The sequence below is a fragment of the Stegostoma tigrinum genome, chromosome 15, assembly GCF_030684315.1.
Source record: "Stegostoma tigrinum isolate sSteTig4 chromosome 15, sSteTig4.hap1, whole genome shotgun sequence".
NCBI classification, from domain to species: Eukaryota; Metazoa; Chordata; class Chondrichthyes; order Orectolobiformes; family Stegostomatidae; genus Stegostoma; species Stegostoma tigrinum.
The window spans coordinates 33,996,534-34,015,260 of record NC_081368.1 but is presented as its reverse complement, the minus strand read 5'-3'; the positions used below and the strand labels follow the sequence as shown (position 1 = coordinate 34,015,260).

Below are 18,727 nucleotides of genomic sequence, written 5' to 3'. Positions count from 1 at the left end.
TGCCTGGTAAGTTTCTCATCCAATCAGGAGCCTTGCCTGACGTGAAGCTGCTGGTTGATGGAGAGCATTGTTGGAGGCTGAATCCATATAGCTATGAAGGGACATATGGTGATCAGGCTTTTGGCGGAGAGCTCATGGAGTGGGAGCAACACAGTGAAAAGGGAGGCAGGGAAGTTAACATAGTTGGAAGCAATATTTTGGGTGCTGGTTTTTGGCAGTTAGCCCTCTGTTCCCATCTCTGATTTCCCCCAGACAGGGGCAAATGGAGACCCCCATCCACTTAAACCCAGCAGGCAAGAAGAGTTGCTGCTTCCCCTACTGGGATGGCCTGCCTGCTGAGAATGCAGGTAATTTGGCTGATTGTGGGCTGAGACCCTTAAGTAGCCATTAATTGGCCTCTTAAGGCCCTTAATTGGTGGCAGTTCAGGAATGGACCTTCATATCCAGAGTTGAATTGCTGAGATTGTGGGAAGAGGTGAGTATCTCTCAGGGGCCAACTCCAGAGAGAGGGATAGTGCCCTTGGCATATACCAATTCATTATACCACTAAGTGGATTTTGCATGAACAATCCTCGAAAACGTAACATGGCTTTTGAGATGTGAGCTCACCTATGTCTGACATATCGAAGCATAATATCCTTTCTTTTATGTCCAATTCCGCTCATAAAAAAAATACATTCCATTAGCCTTGCTAATCACTTGTTATACCTGCATCCTAACATTTTATGACTCATGAACTAGAACACTGAGATTCCGCTGCTCCTCAGTGAAATAACTTCACAGAGGCGGGTATCCTGTCACCAAGTCACCTTTTGTTTACATGTGTAGAGTCCTTGACACTGATCCAGCTCCCTCAGAGCCAGCTGTCAGAGTGAACAGGATGGCTGGCACTCCTGTTCTTATCTGTCAGCCAGGGTTCCCTGATGGACCAAATTAACAGCCCCAAGCATGGAACACATTCTATGAGGTCAACCTGGCTGACCTCATTAGAATCACTACATTCAGAATTCTGCAGCCATTCATAATTTAAGTAATACTCTGCTTCTATCCTTTCTTGAATACATGGGCTATGTTTGCCTAATGACAACTTTTCAGAATCTAGCAATTAACACCAATGCATCTACTACCTACTTTGTTGGCCACTTCTTTTAACATCCCAGGGTGAAGTCCATCTGGACCCAGTGAATTATGAACGCACAGTAGATTAGTTCAGTCAGCGATATTTCCCTGGGGTTTATAATTTTGCCACATACCGCCTGATGTTATTGGGATATGGAGGAAATACAGGTGTTAATGAGATATGGAGGAAGGGTTTATCAATGTTAGAAGATGCAGATATAAAAAATGAAATTTCTGGAGAAGCTCAGCAAGTCTGGCAGCACCTGCGGTGAAAGAAATACAGTTAATACTTCGAGTTTGCTACAACTCTACTTTGGAATATTTCTGACACCAATTCTGGAGAAAATGAACTGATTGTTTGCCTTTTTGTAGAAACGAGGGCAAGCCATCACATACTCTCAGCTTTGTCATCATCATCTTCCACTTGTCTCAGTGATTATCCCAGATCAGTGGGACAAAGGAAAAATGCCTGTAGCATTTAGGTGTCGAATACAAATTGAGGAAGGCTGGTGAGAATGTGAGCATTGTATAATATGTTCACTTTAGCTGAAAAAATATACAGTTATGGGTTTTGTTCTTTAGTATCTGCATTATGTCTGAGAGAGCATTTCGACCTGATCACATTGATGTGTTAGTGATTGCAAGTCTGTGGCAAATGGTAGCAATTTTGGGGTTAGTTTGAAGTGAGTATTACATCTAGTCCATCATGTGGTTTTAGGTTTTCTTTCTTATGTTAGTTACAACACAACCACACGGCAACACTAGTTCTTATACCAATGCCTATGTTGCTCTGTGTGCAGTTAATGACTACTTTCTCTTTGTATCCACAGGCTTGCTTGTCTTGTCATCAACAAATCCATCGGAATGCACCTATCTGCCCTCTTTGTAAAGCAAAAAGCAGATCTCGTAATCCAAAAAAACCCAAGAGAAAACAAGATGAGTAATAACTCCATTGAATGTGCACAAGTTAACTAAGGTTTAAATGTGGCAATGTTACTCAAGCGTAAAATGGTGTTACGTAGTAGTTTTATGTTTTCAATTGTTGTAAGCACAAAATTGTATTTTGCTTTTAGAAAAATAAATCCTTTGTGTGCCAACAGCAACTTATCCAAAATATTGTATTTCAGGTAGTAGAATAGAATCTGTTAAACATAAAAGCTAACCGATATTTAATTAACCCAAGGGAAAATACTAAAAATAGTTATGGAACACTACCTGGGCTGAAATGTTGATACGGATGTATTAAGGCTCAGATGTCCATTAAGCCGTACCATGGTTGTATAGTTTGCTGAACAGCAAAAAAAAACAAATTTAAAAGCTGCGCATTAGTTACCACTTTAGAAGAGAAAGCATTTATTGCTTGGAGTAAAGCCTAGAAATTATACAGTGCTAAATTAACAAATCACTGTATAACATGATTGATTGAAACTAAATTGTTGATGGTGGCTCAGTAATAGAGCATATACTCCTGAAGTCAGAGTTTGGGAGTCAGACTTCACTCCACAGATGTGTTGGGGCTGATATATTTTAAGTTGAGAATTTATGCTGAGGCTCTCTTCAGATGGATGGAAGTAATTTAATGACATTAATGTACAGGGGTCTCTTGACCAATATTTATTCCTGAATCAACATCATGAAACGTGGTAATTACCTGATTGCTGCCTGTGGAACCTTGTCTGCAAGTTGCATTGCATTTCATACATTGCAACGGTGACTACACTTAGAAAATATTTCACTTGCTGTAAAGCACTGTGGGACATCCCGAAGAAATGAAAGGTGCTACATCTGGTGTCTAGATTATTTTAATATTTTAATAAACTTGGATACTAAGCAGAACAAATTCATATAAATACATTACTTGATGTTTTTATAGTTGTATTGTGCACAGCAAGGCTGAATAGAGTGGAAAAAATAGATTACTTGTCTAAATAAGTTTGAGAAATTACTCCAGAGTTTCTGTGCGTCGTTTATTAATTTGCAGAGAAACACTGTTAATCCACATTTTAAGGTGCTTAACCAAATTCCATTATACATCCTTGCTTGTACATAATATTCTGTAGTGTAAAATAGCCTGGGTTGTTTTTTCATGAAATAAAACAAGAAGATTCAGTTATAAAAAAAAAAATCAGGTTGTTGTTCTTAAAGTTGATAGATGTGCCTTCCCCACATTTCTGTTTTACAGTCTAGTCTATTTCTGCAAGATAGACACAGATATGGAAATACACTTGCTGATTCTAGCTCATTCATCAAAGAAAATATAATCCACATTGCCTGTTCAGGTTTACTACTGTTTTAAGTATGTGTACCATATGGACCTCTCTCCAGTTCATGGAACATTCTCAAACTCCACAAGCAATAAAATACCTGAGATAGCAGCTGATATAACACATACTATTTCTTTTAGTACTCCAGGGTGAATACCATTAGAATTGGCAGAGCAATCTGCTTTAACAACAATAATCCTAGCCAGAACAGTGGATTTCCGTTGGTTCAATTTTAGCATTGCATCTGTCAATCAACATTGGCAAACCAGCATTATCTTCAGTAGTGAAAAGATGCAAAGTGAGCATTTATTACCTCACACGTAATTGACCTGCACAATTTTCCAAAGGTTCTATGTGATCTTTAATTGTTGTTTGACTCCTAATATTACAAAAAGGCCCACTGTAACTACCACATACAACCATTGTTTCATTCATAGCTTTTTCCAGTTAATCTGAACGCACATTTTATTCCTGGTTCCTCAGTATTATGTATATCCCTATTATCTTAAGGTATATTTTGATTATATCTAATGAAATGCTTTCAGTATTATCCATTGTTTTTATTTTATGGTGTGCCCTCCTTTTAATCTGAGGGACTATATGACTTCAGTGTCCTCATCTATGGCTTTAAGATCCCACGCTTTTAACATTTACCACAGTAGTCTCTATTTGATAAAGTCACCCATCAACCAAATCCAGATCTTCATTTAATCTTCCTGTATTGGCATATGATTTAAAATCTTGAAATCTTGTAAACACACAATGTGTCTTAACTGAAAACTTTTATACAAAGTAGTCCATTCATCCATTTTGTACTTCTATGGACAACTCAAATTTGTACATTAATTCTTTTGTTAAAAGATCCATGTCTTGTTAAGACCATAAGACCATAAGACATAGGAGTGGGAGTAAGGTCATTCGGCCCATCAAGTCCACTCGCCATTTAAATCATGGCTGATGGGCATTTCAACTCCACTTCCCTGCACTTTCTCCGTAGTCCTTGATTCCTTTTGAGATCAAGAATTTGTCGATCTCTGCCTTGGAGGCATCCGACGTCCCGGCCTCCTTGATATTGTTTAATTTGTGCTTAAGTACTCTTTAATAAGAAATTGTGGATTCTAAGGCTTGGTCTAAAAGTGACATGAGACCAATGTTTTGATTTGTAGTTAGATTAAGCATTTTCCTCTTCCCCTCTTGAAGGGAAGCGATACATTGGCTATCGTCCACTTGTCTGGTACAGTGTATTTGCATAGGTTCCTTAATCTTGGTCCAAACCTCTGCTATTTCCTTCCCAGTTTCCTTCAGTGGATTGCAAGATATTCTAACAAGAAGTCTGAGAACACAGCATAGTATACACAGCTGTATGAACTTAGTAGTCACATCTCAAATTGAAACTTAATTTTGACAAGTCTAGTCATGACAGGTTTCTAGACATTTGCCTGAGTTGCACATTTATTTACTGAGAATGGAGTCAACCTTTGATTCTTCTTCAGAGGCCTTTCAATAGGCACTGTGAAGTAGCAGTTCATTTCATGCTGTCCTGCAGTTTTGATTAATCACAATTTCGTGAAATGATTTGGCAGTTAGCAACAGTCCCTTCCAAAAGAGAGCCTTTTGATCATTCATCCATAGATTTCTGAAGCTGGGTCCTACAGAGTACTGAATTCAGCAACATCACAGGCTATAACACTAATCACCTATTTCAAATGCCCCTGCTGCCACTTCTTGTCACTCTTCCCCACAGTGATCTGTACTATACTCATTGTTCAAATTTGTAAATGAGTGCATTGGAATTCCTTTGCCCAACCACAGTGCTTATAGAAGGTGGAATGTTTGAAAACCATGTAAAATGCTATTTTTTTTTCTCTTCCCTTAGGGAGGGACTATCGAATGAGAACAGAAATAAATAATAACATTCAGGATTGAATGACTTGTACATGAGTCTTCAGGCTCTGCTTTAAAGGAGCAAGGGATGAAAGGCCAATAAGGGAGTCTGTTGATGTGAAGACCTGACTGGACCTAATTCGTAAAGTTGGAGGTTAACTTAAAACTAGCCAGGTACCTGGTCAGCGGGCTGAAGTGGCAGATTGCAGGTTTTACTTGCATGACAGATATTCAGGAAGCTTCTGTGACACTTTCAACATATGTCAATCTCCAAAGCCAAAGTCGTAAACGTGAAGACATTTTACTGGTTGATTTCTGGTGATTGAAATCATTCCTTGCGGTTATGGCTGGTGATTGCAACATGGCATGATAAGAATTGACATGGTGGTGTGGCCCATCAAATATAGTGAAGCCCAGGTCAGTGGCAGTGCTACAGAGCAGCATTAGTGGGAGTGGCCTTTATGTCATTTGTGTACAGCTGTATGATTATGAAAGTATAGGTTAGAGAATGGAGATCCCTAAGCAGCAGCGTAATGTTAAATAAGCATTCAGTTACTAACGTCATGATCTGCCTTCTTTGCATGCCTGCCAGTGGTCATTACATGCACAGGTACAAAGATGGTACACAACATATTTCCTGTTGGAAGTGTTCATAGACATGTGTTGCAGTTGTTTAAGAATTTGCCTCACATGTAAAAACAAATGGCACAGTATCATTTCCAGTGTGTGAATTTGCAGCTTTGTCAGAAAACTTCCAAAGTTTGAAGCATGGCTTGAAGAAAATGACAGGAATACACCAGACCAGGTTATCTGTTCTGCCATTTTTAAGTTGGTAGCTGTAAGATCCAGGAGTCAATCATGACAAAAGTTACATCCATCCCCTTACAAAGATGATGAGACCAAAATTTTAGGTAATCTAAAAATCTTGTTTTTAAAAGCTAGAGGGAACATAGAGTTCTGGAAAATGAGTAAAGGGCAGGTTGTGCATTGATTAGAGTGCTGAACTGACTGTAGTGGATTCAGGATCCGATACAGAATCCTTGTACGTCCTTGTCAACTAAGAATTCAAACATGAATTCTTGGAAAGTTGGACATTAGTTTGGAAGACAACAGAGTCACAGAATTGTTATAGCATGTCCAAGGCCTTTGGAGTGGGAAGTGAGGTTGGAGATGGGTCAGTAGTTTGTCAGGATGATTGGATCAAGGGTTGTTTTCTTTCAAGTAGGCTGTGAGGATGCTGCAATTGTATGTTAGATTTACCAATGTGCTCAACGCGCAACTACAAGTTAATCGAAGGTCTCCAGAACAAATACCCCACACAAGTAAACATTGGAAAAAGCAAAAAACACAATGATTATTTAACAGTAAATGATATCTTGATATCTAAGTTATCTTTGAGAAATAACACAGTGTGGAGCTGGAGGAACATAGCAGGCCAGGCAGCATCAGAGGAGCAGGAAAGTTAACACTTCTAGTAGGGACCCTTCTCTCTGGTGCAGTGGTTTAAGTGGATTTTAAGGGTCCTGTGGTACTGTTTGAATATCAGTTTGTAGGTACCCTTTTTCAACCTGCACCTTGAAAAAATGGTCACTCTTAATTGGAACACTTCCTTTACGAAGCAGCAACTGTTTTAAAGTAATTTATTCTATGTAAAGCATAGTAGGATTTACTTGGATTTTGAAAGGCAAGGACATTATTAGGAATAGTAAACATGGCTTTGTGTGTGGAAAATTGTGTCTCACTAACCTGACTGAGTTAACATGAGAAAACATGATGTTTTGGCTGTACAGGAAGTTGGTGAGGTTATTTTCAGAATATTGAATATGATTCTGGTTGCCCTTCTATAAGAAGGATGTTGTTAAACTTGAGAGGGTGCAGAAAAAAAATCACAAAGATGTTGCTGGAACTGGAAGCTTTGAGTGAAAAGGGAGAGGCTTTTTAACTGTGTAGAAGTTGAAGGGTGACCTAATAGAGGTTTATAAAATCATGACGGCATGGACAGGGTCAATAGCCAAGGTCTTTTTCCGAGAGTGGGGAGTCTAAAACTAAAGGGCACAGATTTAAGGTGAGCGGGGAAAGATTTAAAAAGAACCTAAGGGGTAACTTTTTCACTCAGAGGGTGGTGCGTGTATGGAACAAGCTGCCAGAGGAAGTGGTGGAAGCAGGTAAAATTACAACATTTAAAAGGCATCTTTGGATAAGTATATGAATGGGAAGGCTTTAGAGGGAAATGGGCCAAATGCTGGCAAATAGGACTAGGTCAGATTGAGATGTCTGGTCAGCACAGACAAGTTGGATGGAAGAGTCTGTTTCTGTGCTGTATAACTCTATGAGGTCAAGGAGGGTTTGTTAGCTCAGCTGGTTGGAGGGTGAGTTTGCCAATGCAGAGTGACACCAACAGTATGGTTTCAGTTCCTACACTATTTAAGGTTACTCTGAAGGTCCTGCCTTCTCAACCTTACCCCTCAACTGGGGCATGGTGACCCTCAGGCTAAACACACCACCTGTCATCGAGAGCAGTCATTTGGGATTATGGTCATTTTGCCTTTACCTGGTAGGTTTGGATGCCATTTTTAAAAAGTATTAATTAGTAATAAATTAACAAATAGACAGTAAGGAGAGATTAAAAACAGTAAGTACTGCAGGTGCTATAAATCAGGAACAAAAACAGAAGCTGCTGGAAAAATTCAGCAGGTCCAGCAGCATCTGTGAGGAATAAATCAGAATTAATGTTTCACATCCGGTGACCCTTCGTCAGGAGAGATTTCCAGCTCGAACAAGTAACTCAAATAAATACACGCAAAATAAATTTTCCAGAGTAGTTTTGGTCTCCTTATTAGATACGTATTCTTTATACTATTGCTGCAATGCATCCTTTCACCACTAAGGGGCACCCTTTAGCTATAGCCACGCAGTGTAGACTAGCACATAATACAATTTCTGGTCTAAGCAGAATTCTGATGGAAAAATGAGCTTTTACAAATTATGTAAGAGGTATTGGTAACCTGTGCCTGCTGATTGAAATGCAGCCAGGATAGCAACTTCAAGTTGTCTGCACATTACTTCCATTGCAAGCTGCCAGCTGTGCCTACAATTCTGTACTGCTTCCTAATTATAAAAAAAGTTATCCAATTTTATTACCTAATACTGACAGTTTGAGAGTAGAATTTTCCCATTCCTTGAGCAGCGTGGGCAATACCAAGGAAGTTGGAAAAATAAAGCGAGAATGAAAAATAAAAGATTTCTGACATTTAGAAAATATTCCAATTTATCCCTTAAGGTTCAAATGGCACGTTCTGAATCTTACTAATGGTGGGTGACTATCTTATCTTCACGCATTTGTATCTCATTAATAGTCAATTTTGCCTCATTTCGCTGTGGCTCTCCATCCTCCGTTCCTTCTCTGAGGGACTGGATAACACCAACTCCTGACCTGAAAGTCAAACCTGTTATGGGGCAGCAGTAGCTCACTGCTTGTTTCTCTGGGCTTTTGTCCAATTCCACTGTCATCACCCTGAATGCTCCATAGACGTTGTCCTCTTCTGCCCTTCCTTCATGGAGAAGAGTCAAGCAGCTTGGGCGGTGGGATTCTTTCAAGCTGCTGACTTCTCCCAGTTGCAGGATGGGGTAGACTGTTACAACCAGGTTCAGGCAATGTTCCCCAAATATCATGTTTCCAGATTGTCAAGCTCCCGCATAAAGAGGGATGGGCAGGCTTCCCTTCTTAATTCATTCAGCTCTTAGTTGGTCACAGCAAGGTTAATTAAAAAAAAAATTCCCCCTTTTTGGGTGCCTTTCTTCAGGTACAAATGGGTTTGTGTTTCAAAAGAAACCAATGTAACCCACCATTCTTGAGTTGACAAAAATGAGATTAGAATAGTTCCCAAATTTGAAAAAGAGGGAAATGCAACTCTCCTCTTTCGTATTCCTAATTGTATGTGATTTAAAAAAAAAATGTTTAAAAGAAACATGGATCAGTCTCTCTGGGTGGTTCGGGAAGGGTAAATTCTGGAATATTGATAGTTGAATAGTTTAGGACTCTAGGCTTTACAAGTTATTTGAAATTGTTTTGTTCTGTTTTCTTTTGATGAGCTGGTAACACACAAAATGAAAGAATCTTTCTTTTCCCATTTCCTTCTGATGGACTTTCTGGCTAGTTGGCTTCGAGCTCTCAGAGTGAGAGAATCCCTTTACTTGCAATACAAGGGTGATGAGTGGTGGTTTTTCAACTGTGACTTCTGCAGTACAGTACTGTTTGAACCCAGGCTAGCACATATGAATCTCAGCTCACTAGTACATTGTCTTCCACTAGCAACACCCTCTCTCACGAGCATGCACAGATGGGATCGGAGTCAATTTTTAGTCAGTTTTTTGTATCTTCAAGGATGGTCAAAACATATAAAATGTGTGAAGTGGTATGTTTTGATGGGAGGAAGATAGTAAGCCTCTTGTTACCTTTAAAACAAAACAAAAGAACTGTGGACGCTGAGGATGTGAAAGAAAATCAGAAATTGATGGAGAACCTAGGTTTTGGAAGCATATTTGAAGTAAAAATGGAGTTAAGGGTCATTACACTCAAAATGCTGCCAGACGTGTGACGTTTTTAAGCAAGTCTTGCTTTGGCCTGTTATTATCTCTTCCTGTTCCTCTCTCACCCTCTGCCTCTTTGCTTGAAATTCCCTGACATTCTGCAGGTGCAGCATTCCATGGGTACCAAACAGGATATTACCAAACAGCACTGAATTACGCCTGCAGTCTTCTCTTTGTTTGTAATCAGTGCACTTTTAAAAGGAACATTTTGGAATTTAAGTTTAAAAATTCCATGGTACTTTGGGATTCTGAGCCATCATCATTGGCAACTGCATCCACATAGCCTTGAGAATGCCCCATTACCAATCCCCAGTGTTCATCAACTGAAAAGATTTCCCCTCCATCGATCCCCAGATCATCTTTGATTGCAAAAGACTGGATACTGGAATTGTCTACCAGATATCCTGCGAGGTGCCACAATGGACAACTCACAAGTTCCTGTCTCTTTCCAAAGTCTTTGGGCCACAGGAGGATGGCTGCTGTGAGACAAATGCTATGCCTCTAAACATGGCTGATGACACCTCACCATAACCCTCAGACCGATGCAGAAGAGAGCTACAATAATGCCCATGCTTCTACCAACACAATAGTGGAACAAACCTTTGGCATCCTCAAGATGGACTTTTTAATGTGTGGACTGCTCAGCTGGGGACTTGAGGTATAGTCCAGGAAGGGTGCTCTGCATGATTGTGGCAAGCTGTGCCTTTCACAATTAGAGTCAACAAAGGAATGATGCCCCAGATGAGGACAAAATGTGGAATTGAGAGTATTCCTCTGAGGATGAGGATATTAACCTGGAGTGACATCCAAGCAAGAATGATAGAGCCATACACCAGTAAGTGTGAGAGACCAGACAGAACCTCATTGAAACCTGCTTCTCGGATGTTGGAGCTGGATTTGGACTTCCTTTCATTGTATTACTTTCTGTTGGTTCTATGGCGAACGGCCCTTCATTAGTCCAGAGATATATAAATGTTTGACAACTAAATGTTTTCTTATCCATGTGATTGTATTCACAGTATCCTGAGGTGATCCCATCTTTAAGTAGGTCTTTTTGAGCATCCTCCCATGTGGGACACAGTAGCAGTTTGTGAGACAGGGCAGTGACATGGCACGGTGCTGAGCTCAGGTGGCTTTTCGTGTTTCAGTTAGTGCATGGAACCTGAGGCATGATAGACAGAAGGTTTGGAACAATCCTGAGGCACCTTCTTTACATTCTTCCATCATTAGTTGGTCTTCAATGTTTCAGAGTTTGTTTGGATTGCTAAATCATCATGAAATGCTCGAGCATCTTGTCGAACAGCACTTTATCTAAGAGGTCATGCTTTATGCAGATTGTCTTCTTAGGACATTGAGAAATGAGGGCAAGTGCAGATTAAACCTCCTCTTGAACACTTCTCAGACTTTGGTGGCAATGTATTTCCATGGAAAGCTGAAAAAATAGAATGTCTCTAGGGATGTGTGGAATCATCACTCACTCACAAGGTGGGTGTAGATATGGATGATTACACAGGACAGCATCTATCACTAAGCCTGTGGATTGGTTGTAATCTTAGTGTTGTCCACATTAAAACATGTTGGCATGTAGTCACTAATGTCATGGTTCAAGAGTTCGTGACATCTCATGCTATCTGCAGTCAGAATCAAAGAGCTTGTGGGAGATGAGTAATGATTGGCTATTGCAATAACATTTCTCATTGGGATGCCTGAAGAGGCTGTTCATTTTGCAAATGTGTGAACATGTCACCAGGACAAAGAGAACAGAGCTGATATTTCAAGAATATTTGTGAGCCTATATTTACAAAAGTGCAAGTTTTTTTGCAATAAAGTACCACCTACAAGCCTCAGTGGCTTTTCTCTTCCTGTCCGTCCATCGTTGAAGTTTTTTTTATTATTCATTCACAGAACAAGGGTGTTGCTGACCAAGCAGCATTTATTGCCCATCCCTAATTGCCCTGAGTGTGGTTAAGAATCAACCACATTGCTGTTGTTCTGGAGTTACATGTAGCCTATATCAGGTAAGGATGGCACTTTCCTTCTCTCTAGGAAAATGTGTACACCTGATGTCTGCAACTAGGGTGGACGATGCTAGCTCTATATTAGTCCTGTTGGCCTGGAAGACTTGGCAGGTCATCCCCCAGATACGTTATACCTAGAGGGCCCATTTCCACTGAGAGGGTCCTGTCCAAATGCAGGATCACCTTTCATGGCTTGGACCTGCAAATTGTGGCATTACAGACAGGTGACAGATGGAGGGACTGGGCACCTCTGGGCTGAAGTTTCTGGGATTCTATGAATGGCTCCACCTCACCGTATCAGCTTTAGCATCATCCTGCTTCCTGTGAGAAAGAGGAAGCTGGAGTGAGGTTGAGATCCCTTATGCTCCTTTTGCTTGCCTGTGACTGGGGTGATGGACAAAGTCAGAAGTCAATTAACATCGGGTTATGGTCCAACAGGTTTATTTGAAATCACAAGCTTTCTGAGCACTGCTCCTTCGCCAGGTGAAAAGATGTGGGAGCAGTGCCCAGAAAGCTTGTGATCGCAAATAAACCTGTGGGACTATAACCTGGTGTCATGTGACTCCTACTTTGTCTGCTCCAGCCCAACACCGGCACCTTTATATCATAGACTGATGGAGTATAGGTCTGTGTACATATCTGACCTACACCTGCGTTGCAGTAGCCAACCTAACTGTGGAGGCAGCCAGATGTACACATTCTAGAGCCAGCACCAAACTGAGAGCTTTTTTAGCCAAGCAGCTTCCGGACCCAGAATTGAACCAAGAATCTTTAGATTTTCAGCTTACTGCTCTCCCAACTGAGATATTTCAGCCAAGTAAGCTCTGAAGAACGATCAGCGTACCCAAACTGCTTCCTCTCCACAGAGGCTGCCAGACTTACTGAGTTTCTCCAGCAATTTCTGTTTTTGTTTCAGATTTCAAACATCCACAGTTCTTTGCTTTTTCTGGTGCTGAACAGAGAATGTTGGTGGACTTCTATCCTTTGATCCATTTTAGCAACTGCGCCAGCCAACCCTGTCTGATGCTCCTGTCCCTGTCTTTACGTTTTCACAAAGTGATCACTGACCAGGATCATGGGATTGTCTTCTGCCTGGATCTGAATAAGTGGCTGGACTTTTGCAGTCTAATGACCATCAAGGATCTGGGGCATTTCTTCCTTGAATAGATGTGGTGATGTGCCAGTGATTTCTTCACCAGGTTGTGCCTCTGAGTCTAATCTAGATAGCAACACACTGAGATGAAAATCTCTGAGCTGTTGGAGGGTGCAAGTGAAACCCTTCTTGCTACATCTCTGAAGATGAAATGGTGAGGTGCAGGTTGAGCTGAGTGTTGGTGCTGCTGGCATTTAATTACAATTTTTTTAGGTCCTACTAGAAGCTGTTTGAGAGAAGAGGGGGAATTAGTTGTAAAAAGGGGGTAAAATGTTGTGCAGGTTAAAAATGTGTCAATACTGGCCTTAATGGGAGAGCAGTTCAGCACGAAACAATGACAGTCCACTCACAGTTGGTTTTCCGTGGAGGTCCCTGAGTTTTCATGGGAGGGGTAACCCTCTTTTCCAGCCGACTGCAACATTAGGGTGAGGTGTCTGATGTCCGCGGCCATGTTTTTGATCTTGGCTTTCTCAGCCTAGCTACCAGAAGCTTTTTCTAGCAACAATGCAAAAGGAGGAGCTGAGTTTGATGGAAGTGAGAGGCATTAGTCATGATACAGGGACAGAAGAGGTGGTGAGATTACCCCAATGAGTGAGTAGAAAGTGGAAGGGACAGTGGGGTTAGTAGTTTGGGAAGATGAGGTGGGTGAGAGCCACTGAGTAGACACACCACATACATTAGCTCTTGTCCATAAGTCTTGGTATGTGTTGTGCGCAGTGACAGAGTTCAAGTAAATGGTGGTTACCTTGTGAAAGTGATGTAGTCAAGAGGAAATGTTTGCACATACATTTGCAGAGTGCAGAAGGTCATTTCAGCACCATTGAGAGTTTATTTTAACTTGGATATGGGAACTTAGGAACAAAGGCACTGGAAAAGGCCACTCAGCTTGTTGAGCCTGCTCCACAAATATGGCGATAGCTGAACGAACACTTTGATGTGTTTTATCACCTACACAGCCCATTATCTTGTATATTTTTGGAACTCAGAAATCTATTAGTCCCTATCTTAGCATACTCAAAGACTGAGTTCCCATAGCTTTCTGTGGTAGAAAATTACAAGTGTTCATTCCTCTGATTAAACCCTTTTCTCCTCATCTTGGATATAAATTACATCCCCTTTATTTTTAAATTGTGCCCTAACAAGGCAAAACATCTCAAATGCATCTAACTTTAAATGCTTTGTAAGTTACACTGATGTTACCTCTCATTCTTTGAAACTCAAGAGAATACAGGCTCGGTTTGCCCGATCACTCTTCACATGACAGTCAGCCATGCCAGGAGCAAGCCTGGTGAACTTTCATTGTGCTGTTTATGACAATAATATCTTTCCCGAGATGAGGACATCAAAGCTGCAAACAGTACCCCTGGTGCAGTCTAACCAGCCTCCCATGCAATTGAAGCAAGTCTTCATTTCTCTTGTCCTCAAATTCTCCTGAAATAAATGCTAATACTCTATTGGCCTTCCAAATAGCTTGCTGTGCCTGCATGTTAGCCTTCACTGCCTGATTAACAAGAACACATAAGACCCTTTGTATATTTATGCTTTCAATTTTCTGATCATTTAAGAATTACTCTGCATGTGTTTCTCCTATCAAAGTGGATAATCTCATATTTTTCACATTAAATTCCATATGCCATGTCCTTGCTTATTCACCAAGCCTGTCCAAATCCTCCTGAAACTGCTTTAGATCTTCTGCACAACAGACATTCTCACTTGGCTTTGTATCATCAGCAAATTTAGAAATATTACATTTGGACTCACCTCCAACTCATTGATATATATTATGAACAGCTGGAGCCCAAGTACTGATCCTAGTCACAGTCTGCCAATGTGAGAATGACCCATTTATTTCTAGACTCTGTTATCTGTCTGTTAGCTAGTCATTAATCCATGCCAGTACATTGCCTCCTGTTCCCTTGTGCTTTAATTTTGCTAACCAGCCTTCTGCTTTGAGACTTTCTGTCCTACTACATACAGCACACAGTGAGCATTTCCCAAGCATGACCAGCAAATTCAATCATGCTGTGATGGCTAGAACGTTTGGGCCTACATTAGAGGTGGAAGAATCTTCTTCAATCACTAATGGCCAAATATTTAAGGTTGTGGTGATAGTAAGCATTTGCCTGGGGGGGAGGGGCCTTCTCTGAATCTTATCCGTATTGGTACATTCCAAGGGATCAGACTTTGTGATGGATCACCTACATGTGGCCTAGTTCAGTCAAACCTCCAGGAATCATTTGACCAGTGACATTTATTGCTGCAGTTTCCGTCTGCTGCCAGATCATTTCTGAACTGTTTCCCAGGGTGTGATTAGACATTCCCCTACTGGATGCACACATGGATTGACAAATAGAGGTTACTTCAGGATTCCTCACTGCTATCCACCTCCATTTCATTAAAGCCACTGGGTACTGACATTTCAGGTCCTGCAACACTGCTGTCTGAACTTGTTCTCAACTTTCTTACTTCTTCTGGAGTATTGGTCAGATAACAAACTCTCAGGAACTCCAGGCTATGAAAAGTGGGATTGAGAACAGATGGAGCAAGCTAGGTATAGCTGTGATAAGGGATATTCAAGCCCTATCAGGCAGAGACCTGAATGAGGGAAGCAGATCACACAGCTCAGAAAACTATTCACAGAAAAGCTGGTGATTAACAGTTGACAACTCTGCTTTTGTGTCAATGAGATGTGACACGTTTACTTTGACAATTTCACTCTTGCTGCAGGGTGATTCCCATTGCTCAATGTAAGACAGATCCCTTTCCTCAGGAGCCACGCACCCACATGGCTCTTGGTGGGAGGTCCAGCTGGTTTAATGTCTGGTGAGGAGTGACAGTGACATAGGGTGGGGGTCAATGTATCTAACTTCAGTGATGATTGTGGTTGTTGAGGGCAGTCTCATTTGAAGTGCCTGTCCTGTCACAATTATAATGTCTCTGTATAGCATTCCTTTGGCAGGATTGGCCACCAGACTTAATGTGGAGTTAGGATCACAAGACTGGATCTGTGCTTACACTCTGTTCCAACTGCCGCTTCATCTTTCCCCATGATCAGGACAACACAATCCTACAGGTCAACGAAAGACGATTGAGGTTTCTCACTATTAAGCTTCCTCAACTCCATTCAGAGTTGCCCAGCTCTCACTGATAGGTGATCTTATAGCTATCTCCTTCTGGTCAATATGAAAGAGGATAATGTAGCCCAACAACTTTACAAGTTGCAGGGATACAAAGACAAAATCCTCTCTTTGGTCTGTTTATATTCAGAAAGCCTCAGCTGTAGTTCTGTTAGACTGCCACTGTCCTCAGAAACCCTAATGAGTACCTCTGCTCAGCACTTCCAAACAAACTTTCCCAAAACAATGTTTCATCACAAATGCTGCCTACTCCCTTGTGTAGATGCCATGACTGGCTACGTGTCATCAACCCAGCCCTCACGTTAGCTTTTGTGCTCCTAAGATGCTGCTTGGCCTGCTGTGTTCATCCAGCTCCACACTTTGTCATCTCAGTCATCAGATTATCAGGTGTTGGCGACCTTCCCTGAACTTGACCAGCTTCTTACTCATCAGCGATAAAATATCTGACTAGGAACAACTTCCCCCATAGCCACAAGGGAATGCATATAGGAAACTGTGAGATTTGGCATAAAAGACTGTGTTCCCCTGCCAAAGCCAGAGGCTTCAAAATACTGGTGCAGCTTCAGCCTCTGTCACAGACATTACCAGTTTCAACTCCTCCGCCATCCGCTCCATCTTGGTCTGGGGGCTTACAAACTTGTTTACCACGAGCTAGTGTCTGGGCTGTGGAATGCTGCAGAAAACACCACAAATATAACATGAGATTTGAACATAAAATCACAAAGAAAAGATTCTTTACCCAGCTGGCATTGTGCAGATGATGGGAAATTAAGGTGAAACAAGAAAGATTCAGTGTTTCCCACCTACCAACCTCATCCCACCTCCTTGACCTGTCCGTCCTCCCCGGACTGACCTATCCCCTCCCTACCTCCCCACCTATACTCTCCTCTCCACCTACCTTCTCCTCTATCTATCTTCGGTCCACCTCCCCCCCTCCCTATTTATTCCAGAACCCTCACCCCATCCCCCTCTCTGATGAAGGGTCTAGGCCCGAAACATCAGTTTTTGTGCTCCTGAGATGCTGCTTGGCCTGCTGTGTTCATCCAGCTTCACACTTTGTTATCGTGGATTCTCCAGCATCTGCAGTTCCCATTATCTCTGATCACAATTCACTGTTTACATGCAGTTTACCCTGTGGTTTACATCTGGTTGAGGAAATCCTTTGTCTGTCTGATCCTTCTCCCCATAGGTCTTCCTCCCTCAAAGACATCCTTTCCTCCAGCAAGGGTCCATTTGCTCTGCTAGATGTTCTTCACCACCATTGCCACATGCTGCTGGAGGTCTTGCGCACAAATGTTCCAGCTACCAGGCTCAGCGCCTTCTCTCACCAATACCTCCTACTACTGGAAGGCCTTGAACATTGAAAAATCCCAGCAGCAGGAAGCACTCTGCCTCTCTTGCCACACACACACACATAAGCTGGATGAGGTCGGAGGCTGGTTGATAATTAATGAGTTAAGAGTGGACTATTTTGTGAGAAAAATCAACGTGATCCATGCCAGTCAGCTCAAAAAAAAGAAATGCTTTGCCAAAAAATATGAAAATTCCATTCTGAAATTTTATCCCCAAACCAAGGCCAGCAAAAGCCAACAACATTAGACACAGCTAGATTTCAGAGTTGATAGTCTTGTGCCTGCTTTTGTTTAATTAGATCTCAAATACCGAAGTATTAACGTTAAGAATGTGCATTTTTTAATGCCAAAAACAACATTAAATGAAGAGGGAGTTGCAGGATTTCCTGTGTATCTCCTGTCCAATTTTGCTTAAATCTAGCCGTCACTACTTAAAGTAGCCCGTACCTCTTAAAGGAGAGGAGCATTGTGGCCACTACTGCTGCACAGCTATTAATAAAGGCTGACAAAGGAAAACATGGACACTGAGGATTTCAGGTACAGCACCAGAAACCTTGATTGAAGAGTCAAGCAGAAGGAAATATGACTTGTAACCCTTGAATGAAACATATTTCACAATTAATGGGAGAGTTATCATTATCTTCCCTGAGTTTTGAGCACTTGTTGTTTCATTCCAATGGGCTCTGTAGTAATGTAATAGTAGCTATCCTGATGTAGGTTTAAATCACTCTATTCCATTTCAAAAAAAGGTGACCAAACAGGTAGATGAGAGTAAACCGGTTGATGTGGTGTATATGGATTTCAGCAAGGCGTTTGATAAGGTTCCCCACAATAGGCTATTGAACAAAATGCGGAGAAATGGAATTGTGGGTTCTATAGCAGTTTGGATCTGAAATTGGCTTGCTGAAAGAAGACAGAGGGTGGTAGTTGATGGGAAATGTTCATCCTGGAGACCAGTTACTAGTGGTGTACCGCAAGGGTCGGTGTTGGGTCCACTGCTGTTTGTCATTTTTATAAATGACCTGGATGAGGGCGTAGAAGGATGGTTTAGTAAATTTGCAGACGACACTACGGTCGGTGGAGTTGTGGATAGAGATGAAGGATGCTGTAGGTTGCAGAGAGACATAGATAAGCTGCAGAGCTGGGCTGAGAGGTGGCAAATGGAGTTTAATGCAGACGAGTGTAAAGTGATGCACTTTGTAGGAGTAAC

At 41.5% G+C, this 18,727-nt stretch overlaps 1 protein-coding gene across 1 annotated transcript in view; it reads left to right on the top strand.

Moving 5' to 3' along the window:
- Positions 1 to 18,727, top strand: part of zc4h2 (zinc finger, C4H2 domain containing) — a 60,434-nt gene that overhangs the window by 29,921 nt on the left and 11,786 nt on the right. The window contains exon 5 of the mRNA XM_048544470.2: positions 1,950 to 5,441. Within this exon, the coding sequence (XP_048400427.1) occupies positions 1,950 to 2,063 (114 nt within the window). The 3' untranslated portion in view covers positions 2,064 to 5,441. The remainder of the gene's footprint in view (positions 1 to 1,949; positions 5,442 to 18,727) is intronic.